The sequence below is a fragment of the Thamnophis sirtalis genome, unplaced genomic scaffold, assembly GCF_051295495.1.
Source record: "Thamnophis sirtalis isolate CommonGarterSnake01/CBP01778 unplaced genomic scaffold, rThaSir2_p1.2 scaffold_5, whole genome shotgun sequence".
NCBI classification, from domain to species: Eukaryota; Metazoa; Chordata; class Lepidosauria; order Squamata; family Natricidae; genus Thamnophis; species Thamnophis sirtalis.
This window is the reverse complement of record NW_028261385.1, coordinates 57,547,774-57,566,295: the sequence shown is the minus strand read 5'-3', so window position 1 is coordinate 57,566,295 and position 18,522 is coordinate 57,547,774. Positions and strand designations below refer to the sequence as shown.

Sequence of the window (18,522 nt, the reverse complement as noted above, 5' to 3'; positions counted from 1 at the left end):
AAAAGTTGCATTCTGATACAAGTACTCAGATTAAGTACTCAAATCAGCTCTGTTCTGTCCAGCTTAATTCTGCTTTGGCTAGTAACAGGGAACAAAATGAACAACTTCTCAAGCTACTCGAAAACGTTTAGCAGTCATGTTTCAAGCTTCTACGATTTTCCCAAGCATAACAAGGTAAAATCTGACAGTTAAGCATTTTTCTAAGTAATGCAAGAATCTTAATGCTCTAACATATTTTTTACAGTGATAATGATACCCCTGGCAATTGTCCATGGTTCCTCCCATGAAAAAGTCCCTATTCAAAATTTGCTGCATTTTATATTGCTATTAACTGGAGTGATATTTTTCACTCTAGGTGGTGCATAGATGGCTAGCCACTGGGCCATTGACTTTGAAGATGATGATCTGGACATATAGGTTGGAGTGCAGAGAAATAAAAGTAGTCCTTGTTTAGGGATCTCATTTGGTTTTGATTGCTCAAAAAGTCACTGGTTGCTGCTGCCTCATTCAGATAACATTTTCTCATACAGTGTCCTTTCCCTCCTTGTTATCCCCTTGCAGAGCACAGAGATTGCTGAAAGAAGCTGCATCTTCCCCAGCTATTTTCTCAGAGCAGGCAAAGCTGTCTAGCCCCATTATACATTTTTTTCTTTTCTCTCCTTATTTTTCTATTAACAAAACTTTATTTAATAATGAAGTTGTGAATAAAGATATACAAATATAGATAGATGAAGACCTATATTTCCCTCCTCTAAAAAGTATATCAACAGTACTCCAGTTCTATTATTATTATTTAGTCTTGTTACAATTCTCTTATTTAAAACAAAGATATAATTTCAAAATGATATCTATTAATAAACATAATTATTCAAGTTGTGCAAATATTATCAACATGATATTAATAAGGGTTCCAAGCAGGGTATATTTTATTTTTATAATATCAAAAAGTATGCATTTTTGAATTTAGTGTCAAAAGTTCCACTATATTATTATTTATAAATGTTTAAACTAATAAAAACACTCCTAAAAATAATAAAGATGTTTAATTTCTCACTTCCCCCTTCCTGGTGAAAAGTTAACCCTCACAATCACAAACAAGTATCTTAATAAATTATGGTATGCCTTTTTCATTGGTTCTGGAATTATACCTACCTAATACCTAATGACACAATTAACATCTCTGCTATATAAACAGAATGCTTGTTATTTACAGATATATCTATGAGACCGTCTTCTGCCACATACCTCCCAGCGTCCAATAAGATCTCACAGGATGGGCCTCCTCCGGGTGCCATCGACTAGACAATGTTGTCTGGCGGCTCCTCGGTGGAGGGCCTTCTCTATAGCTGCCCCACCCCTATGGAATGATCTACCCCCAGAGATCCGGACCCTCCCCACTCTCTCAGCCTTCCGAAAGTCTACTAAGACCTGGCTGTTCCGGCAGGCCTGGGGCTGTTGACCTCATGAACAAGGTCCAGCCCCACTAAGGTTGAGTGCATGATGTGTCTTTTTAATTTGTTCTTTTTGTATTTTAAATTTTTTAATATTCTTTTAGAATTGTTTTATGTAAGCTGCCCGGAGTCCTTCGGGATTGGGTAGCATATAAATTTATTAAATCTTGAATCTTGAAATACCTAATAAAAAAATAGTGGTTCCACTTTAAATTTCATCCCCAAAATCTCTCTGTGTAACTATGTATATTTTTCCGGTACTTTTTTTTTTTTTTTTTTGGCATGTCCACAGATATGTTTCCTCTTGTGCCATTTCCCACATTACTTTATGATTTATGTACTTTTGCAATGATTGATGGAGTTGTATACTATCTGTAAAATATTTTACAGCAATTGTCTTTCAAATCAAAGTTTGGTATGCATTTCATAAGCTTGTTTCATAGTTTTCCCCACTGCTGTATTGGAACTGTCCCTTTGAATTCCACTATAAAAAAATTGTTCTCTGATTGAGGTGCATTTAAACATAAATGAATTCATTGTACTTTCAGAAATAGTTTATTTTAAATATATAAATTACATTTCATAGAAATGACACAATTAACATCTCTGCTATATAAACAGAATGCTTGTTATTTACAGATATAGAATATTTTAAATAGCATTAATATGATCTAACTCATTTGAGAATTGAAGAATCAGGTACGTCTCTTATACAAATACCGTATTTTTTCAGACTATAAGACGCACCGGAGTATAAGACGCACCATGATTTCGAAGAGGTAAATAAAAAATGGTTTTGCGCTCTGCAGGCCTCCCAAACCCTCTGCACACGGTTTTTTCAAAACAAACAAACAAACAAAAAAACAAACAAACCCTGCCTGTAGAGTGCTCCTGGCGATTAGGGGGGCAAAAATGAGTAAAAACCAGCTGATTTTCACAAAAACGGTGGTGTTCTTTGAAAAAAAGGCATGCAGAGGCTTTGGGAGGCTTGCAGAGTGCTCCTGGGGGTTGGGGGGGGGTGAAATGGCCCAATTTTTGCTCTTTTTTGCCCTACCTGGCCCTCAGGAGCACTTTGCAAGCATCCCAAACCCTCTGCTGATCCAGTTTTGCAAAGGGGGCGGGGTTTTAGTAAACCAAAAATGCGGTATTCAGTGTATAAGACACACCCAGATTTTCACCTTCTTTTTTTGAGGGAAAAAGGTACATCTTATACTCCGAAAAATACAGTAGTTGTCAACTTGCAACAATTTGTTTAATAACCATTCAAAGTTACAACGGTACTGAAAAAAGTGACGTATGACTGTTTTTCACACAACTGTTGCAAGATCCCCATGGTTACATAATCAAAATTTGAATGCTTGGCAACTGATTCATATTTATGATGGCTGTAATGTTGTAGGGATGTGTAATCACTTTTTGTGACCTTCTGATAAGTATAGTTAATGGGGAAGCCAGATTTACTTAACAACAGTGTTACTAACTTAACAGCTGCAATGGTTCACTTAACTGACAAGAAAGGTCATTAAATGTAGCCAAACACACTTAACAAATGTCTTGCTTAGCAACATAAATCTTGGGCTCAATTGTGGTCATAAATCGAGGACTATGTATATAGCAGAAGTTAAGGATTTTCTAATGGAAAAATTATGGCTTTAAATTAAAATGCTACGGACTAATATTGCACATTATTTCATCACTTGTTTTGAGATGCTGAACTCATGGATTAGCCATCTTTCCATAAGAATGAATGAAATGAAAGTTCTAATACAAATAAGATCGATTGCAATACCCCAATACAGTAAGATATACAGTATATAAAAAATAAAAGGAAAAATAAAGTAAAAAGCCACAAAACCTTGGCTTATAACTAATTTAAAGTATGTCAAATGTACAAGTTTATCAATTGGTTTGGTTGGAATAATATAGACTCCTATAATGATGTCTATATTAGTATCTGAACTTCACTTTAGTTTTATAGATGACTATGCTGTTTTATCTAAAAGGTTTAGGTTTATTGGACTTATTGGACTTATATCAATTGCGTAATTGGATACGAATGCACAGATTTCAGGCCACCTAAATTCAGGCTTAATATTGCCGACATATTTAAACTCAAGTAGAAATTAGGGCTATCACTTATACAAATGACTGTATTAGTGACTCACTAAGACCAATGTAATTCTAAAATAATGTCAAATTAAGGTCTAAAGATAGGCAGCTCGGTATAGTTGTTAAGGCACTGGGCTAGAAGCCATGAGAGCATGAGTTCTAGTCCCACCTTAGGCACAAAGCCAGCTGGAAGATGGAAGACCATGAAACAATCTCTCCTAGGAAGGCGGTAAACCAAACCACTTCAGAATCTTTGCCAACAAAACTGCAGGGACATACCAGGCTATTGACAGGAGTCAACAATCACTGAAACACACACACATACATATAGAAACAAATTTCAACTGACTCAACGTGTTACTAACTTGGTCTGAGCCAACTCTATGGAATTAGGATTGTTAAACTTTGATTGTAAAAGTCCTCTGATGTGCTTTACTTGTACCTGGGCATGATAGAAAACTTTACCAATGAAGGCTTTGGTGGATATAGGTATACATGCATGTGTGCATTCATGATCCTGTGTAAAACAGGAACATATATTTAATTGCAGCTGAGCAAACAGCACAGATTCTATTTGGCAACTCTGTAGGAAGGTGCCAGAAAGAACTTGATCAAATCAGAAGGCTAACGTATTCACAAAATTAAATTTATAGAGTCCAGCTAATGCCATTCTGGATATGTTCAGACTTTCCTTCTTAGGTAGGGGAAAAAAGAAGGAAACTAGAATGTTCAAGATATAAGCATATACAAGCTATAAACTTTTCCAGACTTAGTTGCACAGCAAATTGTATATGCTCATATTGGTTGCTTAAAATACAGTACAACAGAATGGATTTATGGTAAGCTTAAGTAATATAACAGTAATAGCACTTAGACATATATACCTCTTCACAGTGCTTTACTGTTCTCTCTAAGCGCTTTACACAGTCAGCATATTGGCCCCAACAATCTGGGTCTGCATTTTACTAGGCTCAGAAGGAGGCTGAGTCAAACTTGAGCCAGTCAGGATAATAATAATAAGGCCTGAGATGGATCCTCTCAGTTATTCATCTTATACAGTGTAGACAAAGAAATGGATTGTCCTCTGAGAAAATAAGTTGCCCAAGAGTTGTGAATTTGAACTGAGCTCAAGTACACATAACTTGATTGGCTAAGCCTGATATTATCTTCAGAGTTGCTTATCTGGAGAAAAAATGTGCGAATGAAGTAATCAAAAGGCAATCGGCAGTTCACTTATTGTCTTCAAGTAGCTTCTGTAAATTGCTTTGTATCTTGGAGAAAAAAAATACAGAACACATTATATATGTCGATAAAACTAGCTGCTACATAGACAAGAGATGAATTGTTCAATAGGCATTATACCTAAAGTGGAATACTTTCTTTCATTGTGACTCAGTCCAGGTAAATCATAACATTGAAGATTACATTTTTAAAACTATTATGTCTAACCCTTACTCCTCCCAATATTGTCTTAGTACAATGTGTGTCTAGAGGAGGGGGCCCAACCTCCGGTCTGTGGACTGGCACCGCTCTGTGGCATGCCATAACCTGGGCTGTGAAAACAAGTGAGGCTCCATCGGCGGGATGCAGGCGGCACATGAAGCCATGCCCCTTCTGGTCCGTAGTAAAACCTCTCTCCATGGAACCAGTCCCTGGTGCCCAAAAGGTTGGGGGCCGCTGGTCTAGAGAACAAGGTGACTTATTGCAACATTTGGAGAAAAGTGACTTTATCGTTACAAAATATGCTAAGAATTGAATGACTGGTTCCTCAGGTTGCCCAGTAGATGTTCATATAAGTCTATAGCATAGGAAGGGGCATTATAGTAGTAAGACTACATATAAGCTGACCTGAAAAGTAGATTAACTGAAGAGGCCTAAAATGTTTTAACTGGATATTTTCAAGTCTGTGAGTGTTTCCAGGATCAGAATTTTATTAGTATTCAGCAGTGATGGCACAACCTTTGTTGAGGTTTGGCACAACCTTTGTTGTAATGTCACCCTCCACCCGCACAAAACAAAAGAGAAAAACAAGGAGGGCATATTCCATTCTTCTATTCCTCCATAGCTGCCAAAAATGGAATGAGAACAGGACTGCTTTCAAGAGTGTTGGGGAATGCTGGAATGGAGTGTCTTCTTGGACACACATGACATTAGCTCACCACCACTGGTATACAGTATGGGGACATACAACATTTCAAAGAATTATATTTTTGTGGGTAGATTTTTGCCTAATGGAGAAAATGGGGGGGGGGGGAGAGGAGAATGTTCTAGGAAATTTTCTTAAATTTTAATAGAATTTATCTTAGAAAGTTTTATTAGCATTCTTCATTATGTGGCTTTTTAGGCAAGCTATACCAATCAAAATATCTTCTACACAGCTATGAAAGATTTCAACCCTCTTTCGTTCCTATCCAGTTAAGAGGCATTTAACCATCTTTTCACCCCACTAAATCTCAATTTCATCTTTATGTTCATGAAATCTCCCCACTATTTTTGCTTTCTGTAGTTTAGCAATTCTTTCCAGTTACCTTTTCCAGTTTAATAAGATTAGCTGTTAGCTCGGCATATAGACTGTCAACATTAAATTTTTGGTGATATCCCAAGCCACCTTGTAATGGAAATCTGAAATAGAGAACATGGGTTGAGAAAGTGAGACAGCGTATAATTACAGATGGAATAAATTAAAAATCTAACATAAACAACATAAACCGGAACACAGCAGAAAAGACAAGTTTATTCCTTTACGCTGATATACACTGAATATAGCAACTTCATGATACAAGACTCATAACAGCAATGTACGTTCAGGTCATTTGGTAAAACAAAGATTTTGATTTTCTCTAAAATATATATATATAGCTCATGTGGCCCAGTTAATAGACAGTATTTGTAGAACAAGTGCTTTAAACAACTGGGTATGATTTTTCATTCAACAAATTAGGTAAGCATATTGCTTATGCTATTCTAAATGGCCAAAAGTGCATTGCAGCTATCAAAGCCAAAAGGGTCAGTTACATCCTTATTGAATTCATATGTTTATTGTTAAACCTATAACTCAGGTATTATGTGATGCAGGTGTAATTGACTACTTATGGCAGTGTTTTTCAACCACTGTGCCGCGGCACACTAGTGTGCCGTGACATAGTGTAAGGTGTGCCGTGGGAAAAACACCTGCTTATAGTCAATATAGGCACAGAGTTAATTTTTTTTAACATTTTCTAATGGTGGTGTGCCTCGTGATTTTTTTCATGAAAAAAGTGTGCCTTCGCACAAAAAAGGTTGAAAAACACTGACTTATGGGACTATCTGGTCCAAATTTGTTGTATCTTCAACTGTATCTTTGGTGTGGTCTTTCATACAAAAGTTGCTTTACTGAAGCTGATATAGGCCATAGATTAATGCCTTAGTTTTATGTCTGAAGTTGACTTTTTTTTTCACAGGATCTCACTGCCTTAATACTCACTGACACTTTTATATCACCTTGAAATGTAAAGATGTTCCAAAAACTGGCTATAAGTAAGCAAAGATTGTACCATCAAAGAACAGTAGATGTTAAAAATTGGACATAGTTTGATATCAGCCTTACAAAATTGTGGACGGCAATCTTGACTCTAGTTCTAAGCCAACAAAATACTTTGAGCAGCAAACTCTTTCTAAATATCACAGAATGTTTACATTCACCAACTTAATACTCTTAATACTCTTTCTTTACAAGCAGCAGAAGGCAGACTCACAAACATCTTCTATGACAACAGAATCTACCCTTCTGGCTGAGATGCTGCTGAAATTCTAGCATATGCCCTATTTTATTGTAACTTTAAAATTTTAATTGTAAGAAAATGGAAATTTAACATACATTTACTTTGGTTATTATGAGTTGTGAGTCCTTTTCTTTTTGCACAGGGTTTATTAGCATTACACTAAAGCACTAAAACACTGTGTAAAGCACCACATATTATAAGGGTTTGTACAACTGGGCTACAATTAGATTCTCTGCACATACAAAATGTAACTCTGGTCCTATAACTTCAATAGCAGATATTTTTTGCAGAAATTCACTGAAAATTGTCTGTTTTCATGCTAGAAAAGTATTCACCTGCTAATTTTTTACAATACAGTAATCCAATCGCAACGTGGTTGGGCATGAGTGACTGTCTGAAGGGCCTCCCAATTTAGAAAAGGGAACAACTGACACATTAGATATGCATGTCTACATGCCTTATGGCCCTCAGCTGTGACCGGCTGTTTGCACAAGAGGACACCGGGACTCCTCAGTCTTGAATGTGGAAGTGCAACCCCATTGAGGCTCAATAATGGCATGACTATTAAAACCACTAATGGATAAGATGAAATAATTAATGTAAAGGCAAAAAAAAGGCATCCACAGTGCTGTGCTGTAGTAGTGTGATATAATCTGCCAGGCTAGGACAATCATTTACTAAGGGTCCCCATTCTGTAAGATCTATGGGATGAGGGTAGGGCTTTTCATTGGTGGACTCTACCCAGTGAAACACGTTACCCCAGAAATGAGGATGGTCCCATCCCTTTTTAAATTCAGGGTGCATATTTAAACTGTATTGTTTCAATTGGCATGAAGCCTCTAGTTAGTCCTGGTGTCTCTTTTGCATTTAATTTTAATTATGGTTCTAACAGTTGTCTACTGATTGTGAAGTGAACATGACGATCATTAAGAGAACACCAGAAAGTGAATCCATGGTTTGTAATGGATGGTTTTCCTTCCCAGAAATTGGAAGTAAACACTGGTTTCTGGCAAAAAAATGTCATAAATTGTGACCACGGAATGTTACAAGTGGGCATAAATGTAGGCTGATTGCAAGGGTTCCAAATGTGATTGTGTGATCATGGATTGTTGGAACTTTAAATCTGGGTCATAAGAACATTTTTTGGAAGGGGGGAATCTTATAACTTGGAAAGGTCACTAAACAACAGGTCCTAAGTTGCAAACTACTTGTATATGGAAAAATACTTATTTTAAAATATGTTGGATAAACAAAAAGTCAATTTCATATAAAAGAAATGTAAAAATATAGTGTATGGTTATAAAAAGGGAGTGGGCAGCATATTTTACTAGTTTTGCAATTAACAACAAAAACAATAAATGTGCAGAAAAAGAAAAAGCAGGAAACTAGCCAGGCCAGATATGGGCCCTATGTGATATAGCTCAAGTCTTGAATTTGTTAATAATTATGTTTTTATCCTTGGCAGTGGTGTGTTTTTATATTATATATTTTTAAAATCTATTTTAGGGTTAGGGTTATAAATATAACAAACAACCAAATAAATGTTTAACAAGGGCAAGCCTGGTTAAAGAAGAATAAATGTAACACCAGAAAAAGTCAGAATGACAGCAACAATGTCGATATTGTTGATCAGTTAGATGTTATCTGCTTGGACTTTCAGACTTTTGATAAAGTCTCTCCCCAAAGATTTCTTGGAAAACTTATTACTCAGATGACTTATCTCTGGAATCATAAGCAGTTTATGTCTCAAGTTTTCATGTCCTGCTTGTATTTGACCATTGTGAGAAGTAGATATTGGGCTAGTCAGATTCTCACCTAGACCACATCATCTTTCTTGTTTTTAAATTTTTTTTTTTAAAAAAAAGCATGGGTAGAGTTTCTATAATATAATCACTAACTCACTGCACCCAGGAAAGATGGTGAAGAATAATCAATAGAAAATAGTACAAAAGACACTGCATTACAACAAAGAGTATCCTTACTCATTCATATGTGGATTCACAGTAGAAGCCATGGATACAAGTTGCTCTTCCAAACGATGAACTTTATATCGCATATAGAATGTGGAACAAATGAGGACAAAAACACTGCAAGAGAGACGTAGAAGAAGAAAAAAGAACATAAACAGGTGACTACTCATGTAAGATAAACTCATTTGTAATATAGAAAACCTATTACAATATCAAAGCTCCTGTTACACTAAATTAGGTAACATTAACCATGCTTTGTCAAATCCTGTGCCGATGTGCTTTAATTTTAGCTTAACTCATCTGTGTGAACAGATATTCAGAAGGAGGTTGGAGATACTGCTCCTTAAGACAGGGGTCACCAACTGGTGGTCCATGAGAAAATTTTGGTGGTCCGCAGAAAAATTATTTGCATTTTTTATTGCACTAAATCAGGGGTCCTCAAACTACAGCCTCTGGGCCAGATCAGAGGGGGGAAGAAATTCTGACTTGGGCACTGCTTCAGCCTCTTGGTTTTGGGCAAAGGCTGGAGGGAAGTGCCACTGGGGGCAAAGAGCTGGAGGGCCTCTTTCAAGTGGGACTCCAGCATGGCCTGGAATTGGCTGACCATTTCAGCCTACTCAGCCTCCAGGTTCTGGTACCTGGCCTTGCACTCCCTCAGGTCTTCCCTCTGCTTAGAAAGCATATGTTTGTAGTCCACAGTCAGGTGCTTCTGCTGAGCCTCCTTCTCGGCCAGATCCAATTTGAACTGAGCCAGCTGTTTTGCCAACTCTTTCTCATGGTGGCTACTTAGCTCCAACAACTGCTTCCTGTTGGGCCCTAAGCAGCCCGGGCAGGCAGGCGAGGAGTGGCTGGGAGGGGAGGGGCGAGTAGAGGCCGTCAAGGTGCCTCTTGATGTGAGTGACATCAAGTTGCCCACACCCCCCCCAGTCACATGACCTAGCTATTTCATTTTCATTTATTGAATTTCTAGGCTGCCCAATCCCGGAGGACTCCGGGCGGCTTACAGAAATGAGAAATAATGAGAAGGGGTTAAAACAATAAGACTCAACAAGATTAAGAAGAAACACAACATGCACCCAGTCAACATGCACCCAGCCATGCCCACCCAGCTGGTCATTAGGCAAATCATATTAGTGGTCCGTGGGATTTAAAATTATGAATTTGCTGGTCACTGAGGTCCAAAAGATTGGTGACCCCTGCCTTAAGAAAGCCTGAATAGGGAATGAGAAAGGTCCTTGTGAGACCAACAAGGAAAGCAAATGTTACTGGGTTGGGCTCTTATCTGCACCAGCAGATAACAGCCCAGCAGCTCCTTGCCCTATTCAACAGGTTTCCTCAGAAATTTGCTCTGCTTTATCAATCCTCTTATCTGCTACTTGGTTTGCAGTTTTGCTGTCTGCTCTGCTTTGCCCATAAATCCTGAAAATATCCATCAATCTTTTTTTCTGTTACCTCTAGGAGTCTAGCAAAATGCTTTTGGAAACGACATAAGCTTGTTATCCATGTAACACAACTCGGAGTAATTTAGACAGATCACATTTTTCTCCCTCCATTTTCCCCAGTGGAAATGTTTACAGTGGAACACATTCAGATCTTTATTTGCATGCAGCAAGTAAGAAAAAGAAATTCAGAAAACATTTATTTAGCTGCTGCGCATCCAACTTTCAGAATATATCCCAGGAAAGATGCTGTCAGCCTTATGCTTAACTTTGTAATTTGAGGAAATGGGTCTACATACTTACAGAATAGCATAAACAATGAGTATGTGAGTCACCGACAAAAATAATTGAAAATTCATTCTGTCGAAAGATCCGAGGATTCCTGAAGAAACAATGAGAGAAAAAGAAAAATTAACCTAGCTTTTGAAAAATACTGCGGCTAAACACATGCAATAGTGGGGGATTACAAATGCAAAATAACAAAGAGATTCCATTCGATTCCTTTTTTTTCTCATCTATGAAATATATTAAATAAGTATGTTAATGTAAGTTGCAGTTTAATGTTGCTTAATTAAAGGGAACTAGCTTTGTCTAGTTAACATGAACATGGTAAATCACGACATTTTTTTTTAATCTCAAAAAGCCTTGATTAAAATTTACAGCTTAAATATATGATTACTCTATCAGCCAGATTAGGTTCTTTCACCATATGGGAGTTGCATTTGAAGATGTAAACTGAAATATGTTCAGAATAACAAGGCAAAGAAAGGAATTCCAAAAATACTCAAGGCTACAATCTGTGGTTAAGAAATTGATCTGCAAGCATATGCAGACTCCCTGCTATAAATTAAAGGAAATTGGGAGACTACATGGGAAGTCACAGTCCTTTTATGTTGTCACAGCTATAAATTAGGCCTCCTTCCCCGAATGTCTCTTATTCTTCCCTTTCTCCTACATTTTCCATATAAATCCACATATCTTATCATTTCATTTCAATCTAGAAAACTGTACTTCAAAACTGATTTACATAAACCCACCACCAATAATAAATAAATATTATGTTGGAAAATAAGATCTGCATGCTAAGATCAGATCCAAATAGGCTAGAACAGATGAAAAAAGAGAAAGAAATGGAGAAAAGATTGTCAAAGTATACCTAATCAAGAAATGTCACCTAGAAACAAGGAAGATCAAGGAAGGACTGGAAAGCATAAAGCAGTAAATAACAGCTATTGCCAAGGTGATCAGCAGATATGAAATTTGAATTGCACCTTGTAGGCAGAATCTCCAATTTCAGTCAAATCAGAAAGGTTTCTACTTATCCATTAATGAAGAGACTGCAGTGAATCAATCAACATTTGACAAACAAGAAACTATACAATTCTGGGCACAGTTATGGGTCACCCCAAAGAAATACAAGATTTACTTACTGTTTCCTGAAACATTCCTAATTTGATCATCACATCTACATTTGGACTGTACATCTTTCATGTCTGTCTTGGAACTTTTGAAATGAGACTGCTTATCAGTCTCATGGTAATCTATTGGAGAAGAAGAAACATATACTAAAACAAAAGATAGGCCATTTGAATAGTTTTGAGACCAATAAATGCTAACGAAGTACTTTGATAGATCTGAACAATGTTTGCACTCCTCATTCGTTGTCGAAATCTTCCAAATGTCTAGACCACGGATGTCAAACTTGCGGCATCACGTTGCCACCACATGATGTATTGTGACATATTTTCCCTTCATAGATCTAGGGTGGGTGTGGCCTGCACGTAACACATCTGGCCCAAGGGCTGCCAGTTCGACACCCCCGGTCTAGACTAAAAAATTGTGTTTTAAGATAGCCAAGAAGCATTTTTTTAAAAAGCAAACCTTGAAAGTGTTCCAATTCTGGGCTTTGAGAACCAGTGCTGCTGGATTCTTCCATCTCCTGTCTACGTCTCTGTATGATGCCATCCAGTTCAGAGAAATCATGACTGAAATCCTGGAAAGGGTCAATGTATTAGAAATGCCAATTAAATATCAATTTGTTATTTTCCTTTGTACCCATAAAGTTGAAAACTATTACAATGAAATGTTCTCAGTGTAGACCGACTTCCACATCCATCCATCCATCCATCCATCCATCCATCCATCCATCCATCCATCCATCCACCTATCTATCCATCCATCCATCCATCCATCCATCCATCCATCCATCCATCCATCCATCCATCAAAATGGCTATTATGTGTGTGTGTGTGTGTGTATGTATGTTCCAGCATAACTCTGCAACGCCTCAAGCAATTTCAACCAAACTTAGTACACAGATGACTTACTCTCTGAAAATAAAATGTGGGGGTAAGACACCCCTAACATGACTCGGGGTGTGTGTTCTGTGGAGCCTTAAAATGGCTTCTACTGTACTGCCATAAAATGGCTTCTACTGTACAGCGCAATGGAGTTGCCATGGTAACAGCTTCCCAGTACTCCACAAGAGGGCTCCCTCTGGTAAGGGGGGAAATCCAACATTAGAAATTAAGTATAATCTTTATTGTCATTGTACTTAAATACAACGAAATAATACTTAAATACAATGAAATTATGTTTGGTCTGGACATTTCCCCCCTATAAATAAATACCCAGGCAATATAGGGTTATCAACTAGTATTCCATAAAACATAGTGAGGCTTGCTGGTAGTTACATACAGTATATATAATAGGGATACAACAACTTTAGGTCTCAGGACATCAGCCATCCAAACCCCGCTAAAACTACCAACTTGTAATGTATAATGTTAAAATGGGTATTCTTTTAATTAATGCACATTAAATGTAATACATTTAATTACTTGAATTTTAATTATATTTACTTAGTTCCCCCACCCAATCCCATCTACTGTTGTGTGTCCTCCAGAATATCATTCAAAGTTGAAGGTGGTTTTCAGCCTGAAAAATATTGTGCAGCCCTGCTGTTTCTATAATTGCAGCCAAAGTGTATCTTAACCTAATGGGTAGAACAGTAAGACTGTAGACGGAAGACTTCCCGGTGCATAAACGTCAGCAATTGATTTTCATCAAGCCGTGTCATTTCAAATAATTTAGTTTGCAGATAATATCATTTCTTTTAAATCTTTGAAATTGATGGGAAGGAATGTTAGAGCTTGAAGAGTTGTGCAGATGTTACTTAATCTTATTGTTTTTGTGATGAAATGTAATAGGCTGGATTCCCAGGTGGCAGAGGGTGCATTCCAGAGGAAAAAAGAGACAACTCAGTCCAGATATTTTGTTAGAGAAAGCAGGTGAAAATAGCCTCTCTCAAATAGTTCTCTGAATGTCTGGTGGATGTTGATAATAGAGTGCTTAGACTGACAAGACTCTGTAGGTATGCAAACAATAAATAACTCAGCGTGGAAGAATCATCAGATATCAGTTTTTTCTATGGGGGTCTAACTATATATTTATATGTGTGAATGGGTGTATGCATACAGATGATAGAGGATAAATTTCATGCCTCTGGTAAAGTAGACTTTAATTCTAGTATATGTTAGGAGGATCCTTGCAGAATTATGTCATGTACATGAGTTGTATCCTTTTCTGTATGAGGAGCTATTGTACATTATAACAGAGTCACCTTGATGAGATGGGCGGCATAGAAGTCTAAACAATATAAAATAAAAGTAATTTATGCTTTTGTCATCTCATGGCTGAATATTGTAATATGCTCTTCATGGCTCAACACTTGACTATCTTTGAAAAGACTACTTTCTCAGGTTGAATGTGACCATGCGATAATAGGTGGGAGAGAAATTTTATTAAGGGTCCCTTCAGAGGGTCTCTTGAAGATATGGATATTCAGAAAATGTTTGGGGACAATGAAAATTAACCTACTTATTCTGAATAAGACATTGTCTAGATGTCTGCTGGTGTATTTTGACAGCAATTAAATTTCTATTGCTGGTCATAAGCCACTCAGAGCCATTAGAAACTATAGAAATTCCAGTACATAAATAAAATTAATAAAATATTTTATTTTATTTTATAAAAAAGGCTATTTCTAATGTAGTTCTCCATTATAAATATTTTTCTCTTCAAAAATAAACTTACCAGAGGTAATGTTGTAGGACGATCAGCTCTGAAACTACTTTCTAGGGGAGAAGGATTAGGACTGTTGCCAACACTCACATCCTGAAATGTGCAATTTTAAAATTTACACAATTGGAGTAGGATTAACTAAGTAATATCAGAAATAGTCACAGATATACAGGTAGAACCTGCTTAACCACTGCCCTGCTTAGCAACTGTTCAGGATTATGACATGGTGCTGAAAAAGTAACTATCTTTCCTATTACCTACTTCTATTGGTATCTTATGACTATGTAACTTTTTTACTTGCATGTATACTGAGAGTTTATCTAACTTCCTTGTATGTCCAATCACACTTGGCCAATAAAGAATATTCTATTCTACTCTATTCCATTCCATTCCATTCCCCACTCTCCACTCCACTGATTTGTCCTCACACGTATGATTTACAGATCTGAAGAAAATTTTGCTTACCTCTAGATGACTGCAAACAGATTTTAACAGTTTGTAAACAGTGTCTCTGGACAGAAAAGAGACGAACATGTACTGTAAAGAAAACCACCAACAAATATAATTTAAAATCAGGAAAAACTGGTAGAGCTTGCCTATCCTATTATTCTTACTAAAGTATATCCCATTAATTATTACTTAAGAATCTGAGGCATCTACATACCACATGCAATCCCATGTACTCAGCTGACTTTTAATCATCTGCTTTTCATAAATGAAGTTTACAAGAGGCTCTCTAAACTATTACTTTGTGCCAAGGCTTTCATCAAGTTACCACATTTATGCCTGAGCAAGATCAGTTTCAACATGATATATTAAGAATCCTTTATCTATTTATTATGTAATCACACTCAGTGCCACTTCCCATATTTGGGAACGATACTCTGAAAGAGTGCAGAACATAAGAGAATAACTGTAAAAGAGGAATATACGATTTCTAGTTCATATAGTTCTCAATTTTTATTCCCAATTATATTCCCAGAAACAGGGATAAAGAAATTCAAACAACCACCATAACAAAATTATGTGGTAAATAAAATGTGAACTTACCCTATCTGAGACTGTAGCTATAATGAGAGCATTTGGCACTAAAATGGCAGTTTTAGTCTTCTTTATTAGTGTTACAGATAACACAGGTATAGTAATCTAAAATGAAAGCATAATAATTGTTACAACATGAAGATGTCAACTGAGCCAACAATATTGATTGGTTATGCAGCAGAACCCATGCAAAGAAGTGAATACTGGTTTTTATAATGTAATTTCTGCTGTGAGGATACCTAGATACTTTCAGATAAAGCCATCTTTTTAGATTTAAGATAATTTGAGTGCCAATTTGATGCCTACATTACATAATAACAAAAATAATAAAACATGTAAAATAGATGGATGTTATCTTAAAATTATTATGTTTCAATCTGTGATGAATGCAAAAGGCCTGCAAACTACTTTTGATATGCATTGCGTTTTGGTATTTATCATTTAAAACTATACATACATACATACATACATACATACATACATACATACATACATACATAACACAGTTCCACTACATTGTGTTCTGACCTCTATTTAACCCAAAAATAGTTACAACAATGCTAATTATTGGGGAATGGAAGCAGATTGATTAAAAATGTCATAAAAAGGAATGGTTGGCAAAATTCTTTATAATTAAGCAGTTTTCTAAAGCTGCAAAATATTCAACTAAATCTCATTTCGATTATATCCAGCTGGGAAGCACTCCATGTATTTGTTTTCTTCCTGACAATGTTATAATCAAAAAAATAGTTCAAAAATTTGCCGTGAAGGAAAGGATTTTTAAAAATGAAATTAGCTGAGCACTTCTTTGAGAATAAAATCACACTGGAGAAACTTTGCTTACAAGTAAAGATGCAAATTGCATCTTCACATAATGCTAAGGAAGAATCTAACTATAGTTTGTTATAAAGCAAGAAACGCACATTATTGTTGGGAGTTCAGGCTGAACATCTTAAATTGCATCCTGTTCCAGGGCTAGTGAAATTTGATTTATGAATGAAGTTTTAAAGCCTGCTGCTTTCTTATGGTTTTGCCTATACAAAGTGGGAATTTACCATTGAAATTATTGGTCAAATAGCCAATAGAAATAATTTCACTGTAATACTTTGAAGAGCTCACATGCTATAAAGGTGTCTGATTTTCTACTTATATAGTGCATATGACAGATAGCAGTGGTCCCCAACCTTTTCAGCTCAGCAGAACGGGGGAGGTGGCAGCTGGGGAAGAGAGGGGATGGTTTTGCACATATGTGCACACTGCTTTCACTAATGCAGCTTTGTGTGCGCATGCATACACACTTTCCCACCACTTCCACAGGCCTGGTTCCTATGGACTGTGGCCTGGAATTGGGCCGCAGCCTGGGGTTGGGGAAAGAGGTGGGTTCCTCCCAGTCCTGTCCGGTATGCCAGAAGAGGTAGCGAAAATCTGGTGTACTGGACCAGACTGGTAGTAATGGTGGCTTGGCCACGCCCCCAAACCTTCGTCAGAAGCTTTTTTTTAAAGCCCCTTTTCCTTGCCGGTTCAGGCAAGGAAAAAGAGGTTTTAAAAACTGAAAGAGAGAGGGGAGAGGGAGGAAGGGAGAGAGAAAGAAAAATAAATAAAAAGAAGGAATCTCACTTTTTAACCAGGGTTCACCAAAGTAGAAAGAAAATGATCTAGCTTTAAATTGGAACTGAGCATGCCCAGCTGTGGAATTCTGGGAGTTGAAGTCCACAAGTCTTAAAGTTGCAAAAGTTGCTTTGCTGGCTGTGGAATTCTGGGAGTTGAAATCCACAAGTATTAATGCTGCAAACTTTAAATTGAAATCTGCTTTAAATTGAAAAGCTGCTCAAAAGGAAGTTTGCAAAGTGACATTCAGCAGTTTGTTTCTGGGTCAACTGAACAACAAACTGGATAAAAGGTAGGATTCTTGGTTCTATGTTTTTGAAGTTTTGGGGTTTGTGCAATATGGGCTTTGTGTTTCTAAAAGGGTTTGGATCATTCCTTGCTTGTGAATGGAGCCAAACTTTTCTATCAGTGATGTGCGGTGAGGTTTATGGCTGGTGAGGCAAGCGGGCAAAAGCTGCCCTGCCATCCTGGTGCTATGTCTGACATAGAGGTGGGACACCTCTATGTTGGACATAGCGGCAGGACGGCTTTTGCCTCTAGTGCCGGGGCAGCAGGGCGGCAGGGCGGCTTTTGCCCGCTTTCAAGAAAGCCTCTTAAAATGTGCCCTCTACAGGAGGAGGTGGGAGAACGACGTGCCTCATCTACGTCAGGAATTTTTCGGCTTTTAACCCTTAACTCTGCTCAAGTGATCATATAGATAGACTAAATGAGGCACGTGGTTCTCTGGCCTCCTCCTGTAGAGGGCACTTTTTAAGAGGCTTTTTTAAACAGTTAAGCACTAAGCAGAGTCATCCACTGTGATTCTGACAGCAACTACCTCAGCCTTTTTCCTTTTACATTTTTTTTTCTCCCCTGACAGCACATCCCTGCTTTCTATAGGCTCATTATCTCATCTGGCAGGCATGTGGAATGAGCCTTTCTGGGAGTAATATTTTATTTGAGTGGTGGTGGTGGTTGCTTCCCACAGAGGGAAGGGAGAAAGAAAGAAAGAAAGAAAGAAAGAAAGAAGGAAGGAAGGAAGGAAGGAAGGAAGGAAGGAAAGACAGACAGACAGCACAGC

At 37.3% G+C, this 18,522-nt stretch overlaps 1 protein-coding gene across 5 annotated transcripts in view; it reads right to left on the bottom strand.

The window, feature by feature from the left end:
- Window positions 1-1,379: 1,379 nt before the first annotated feature.
- The window catches only part of GRAMD2B (GRAM domain containing 2B), a 61,492-nt gene continuing 44,349 nt past the window's right edge, over window positions 1,380-18,522 (bottom strand). For 2 of the 5 annotated variants that reach the window (XM_087715864.1, XM_087715863.1), the window contains 9 exons: window positions 15,864-15,959; window positions 15,279-15,350; window positions 14,826-14,906; window positions 12,612-12,723; window positions 12,161-12,271; window positions 11,034-11,112; window positions 9,304-9,408; window positions 6,089-6,182; window positions 1,381-5,242 (listed from right to left, as the gene is read on the bottom strand). In XM_087715864.1, the coding sequence (XP_087571990.1) occupies window positions 5,048-5,242; window positions 6,089-6,182; window positions 9,304-9,408; window positions 11,034-11,112; window positions 12,161-12,271; window positions 12,612-12,723; window positions 14,826-14,906; window positions 15,279-15,350; window positions 15,864-15,959 (945 nt within the window). In that variant the 3' untranslated portion in view covers window positions 1,381-5,047. Of the gene's footprint in view, window positions 5,243-6,088; window positions 6,183-9,303; window positions 9,409-11,033; window positions 11,113-12,160; window positions 12,272-12,611; window positions 12,724-14,825; window positions 14,907-15,278; window positions 15,351-15,863; window positions 15,960-18,522 lie in introns of all 5 variants that reach the window. The other 3 variants (XM_087715862.1, XM_087715865.1, XM_087715866.1) reach the window with 3 other exon arrangements.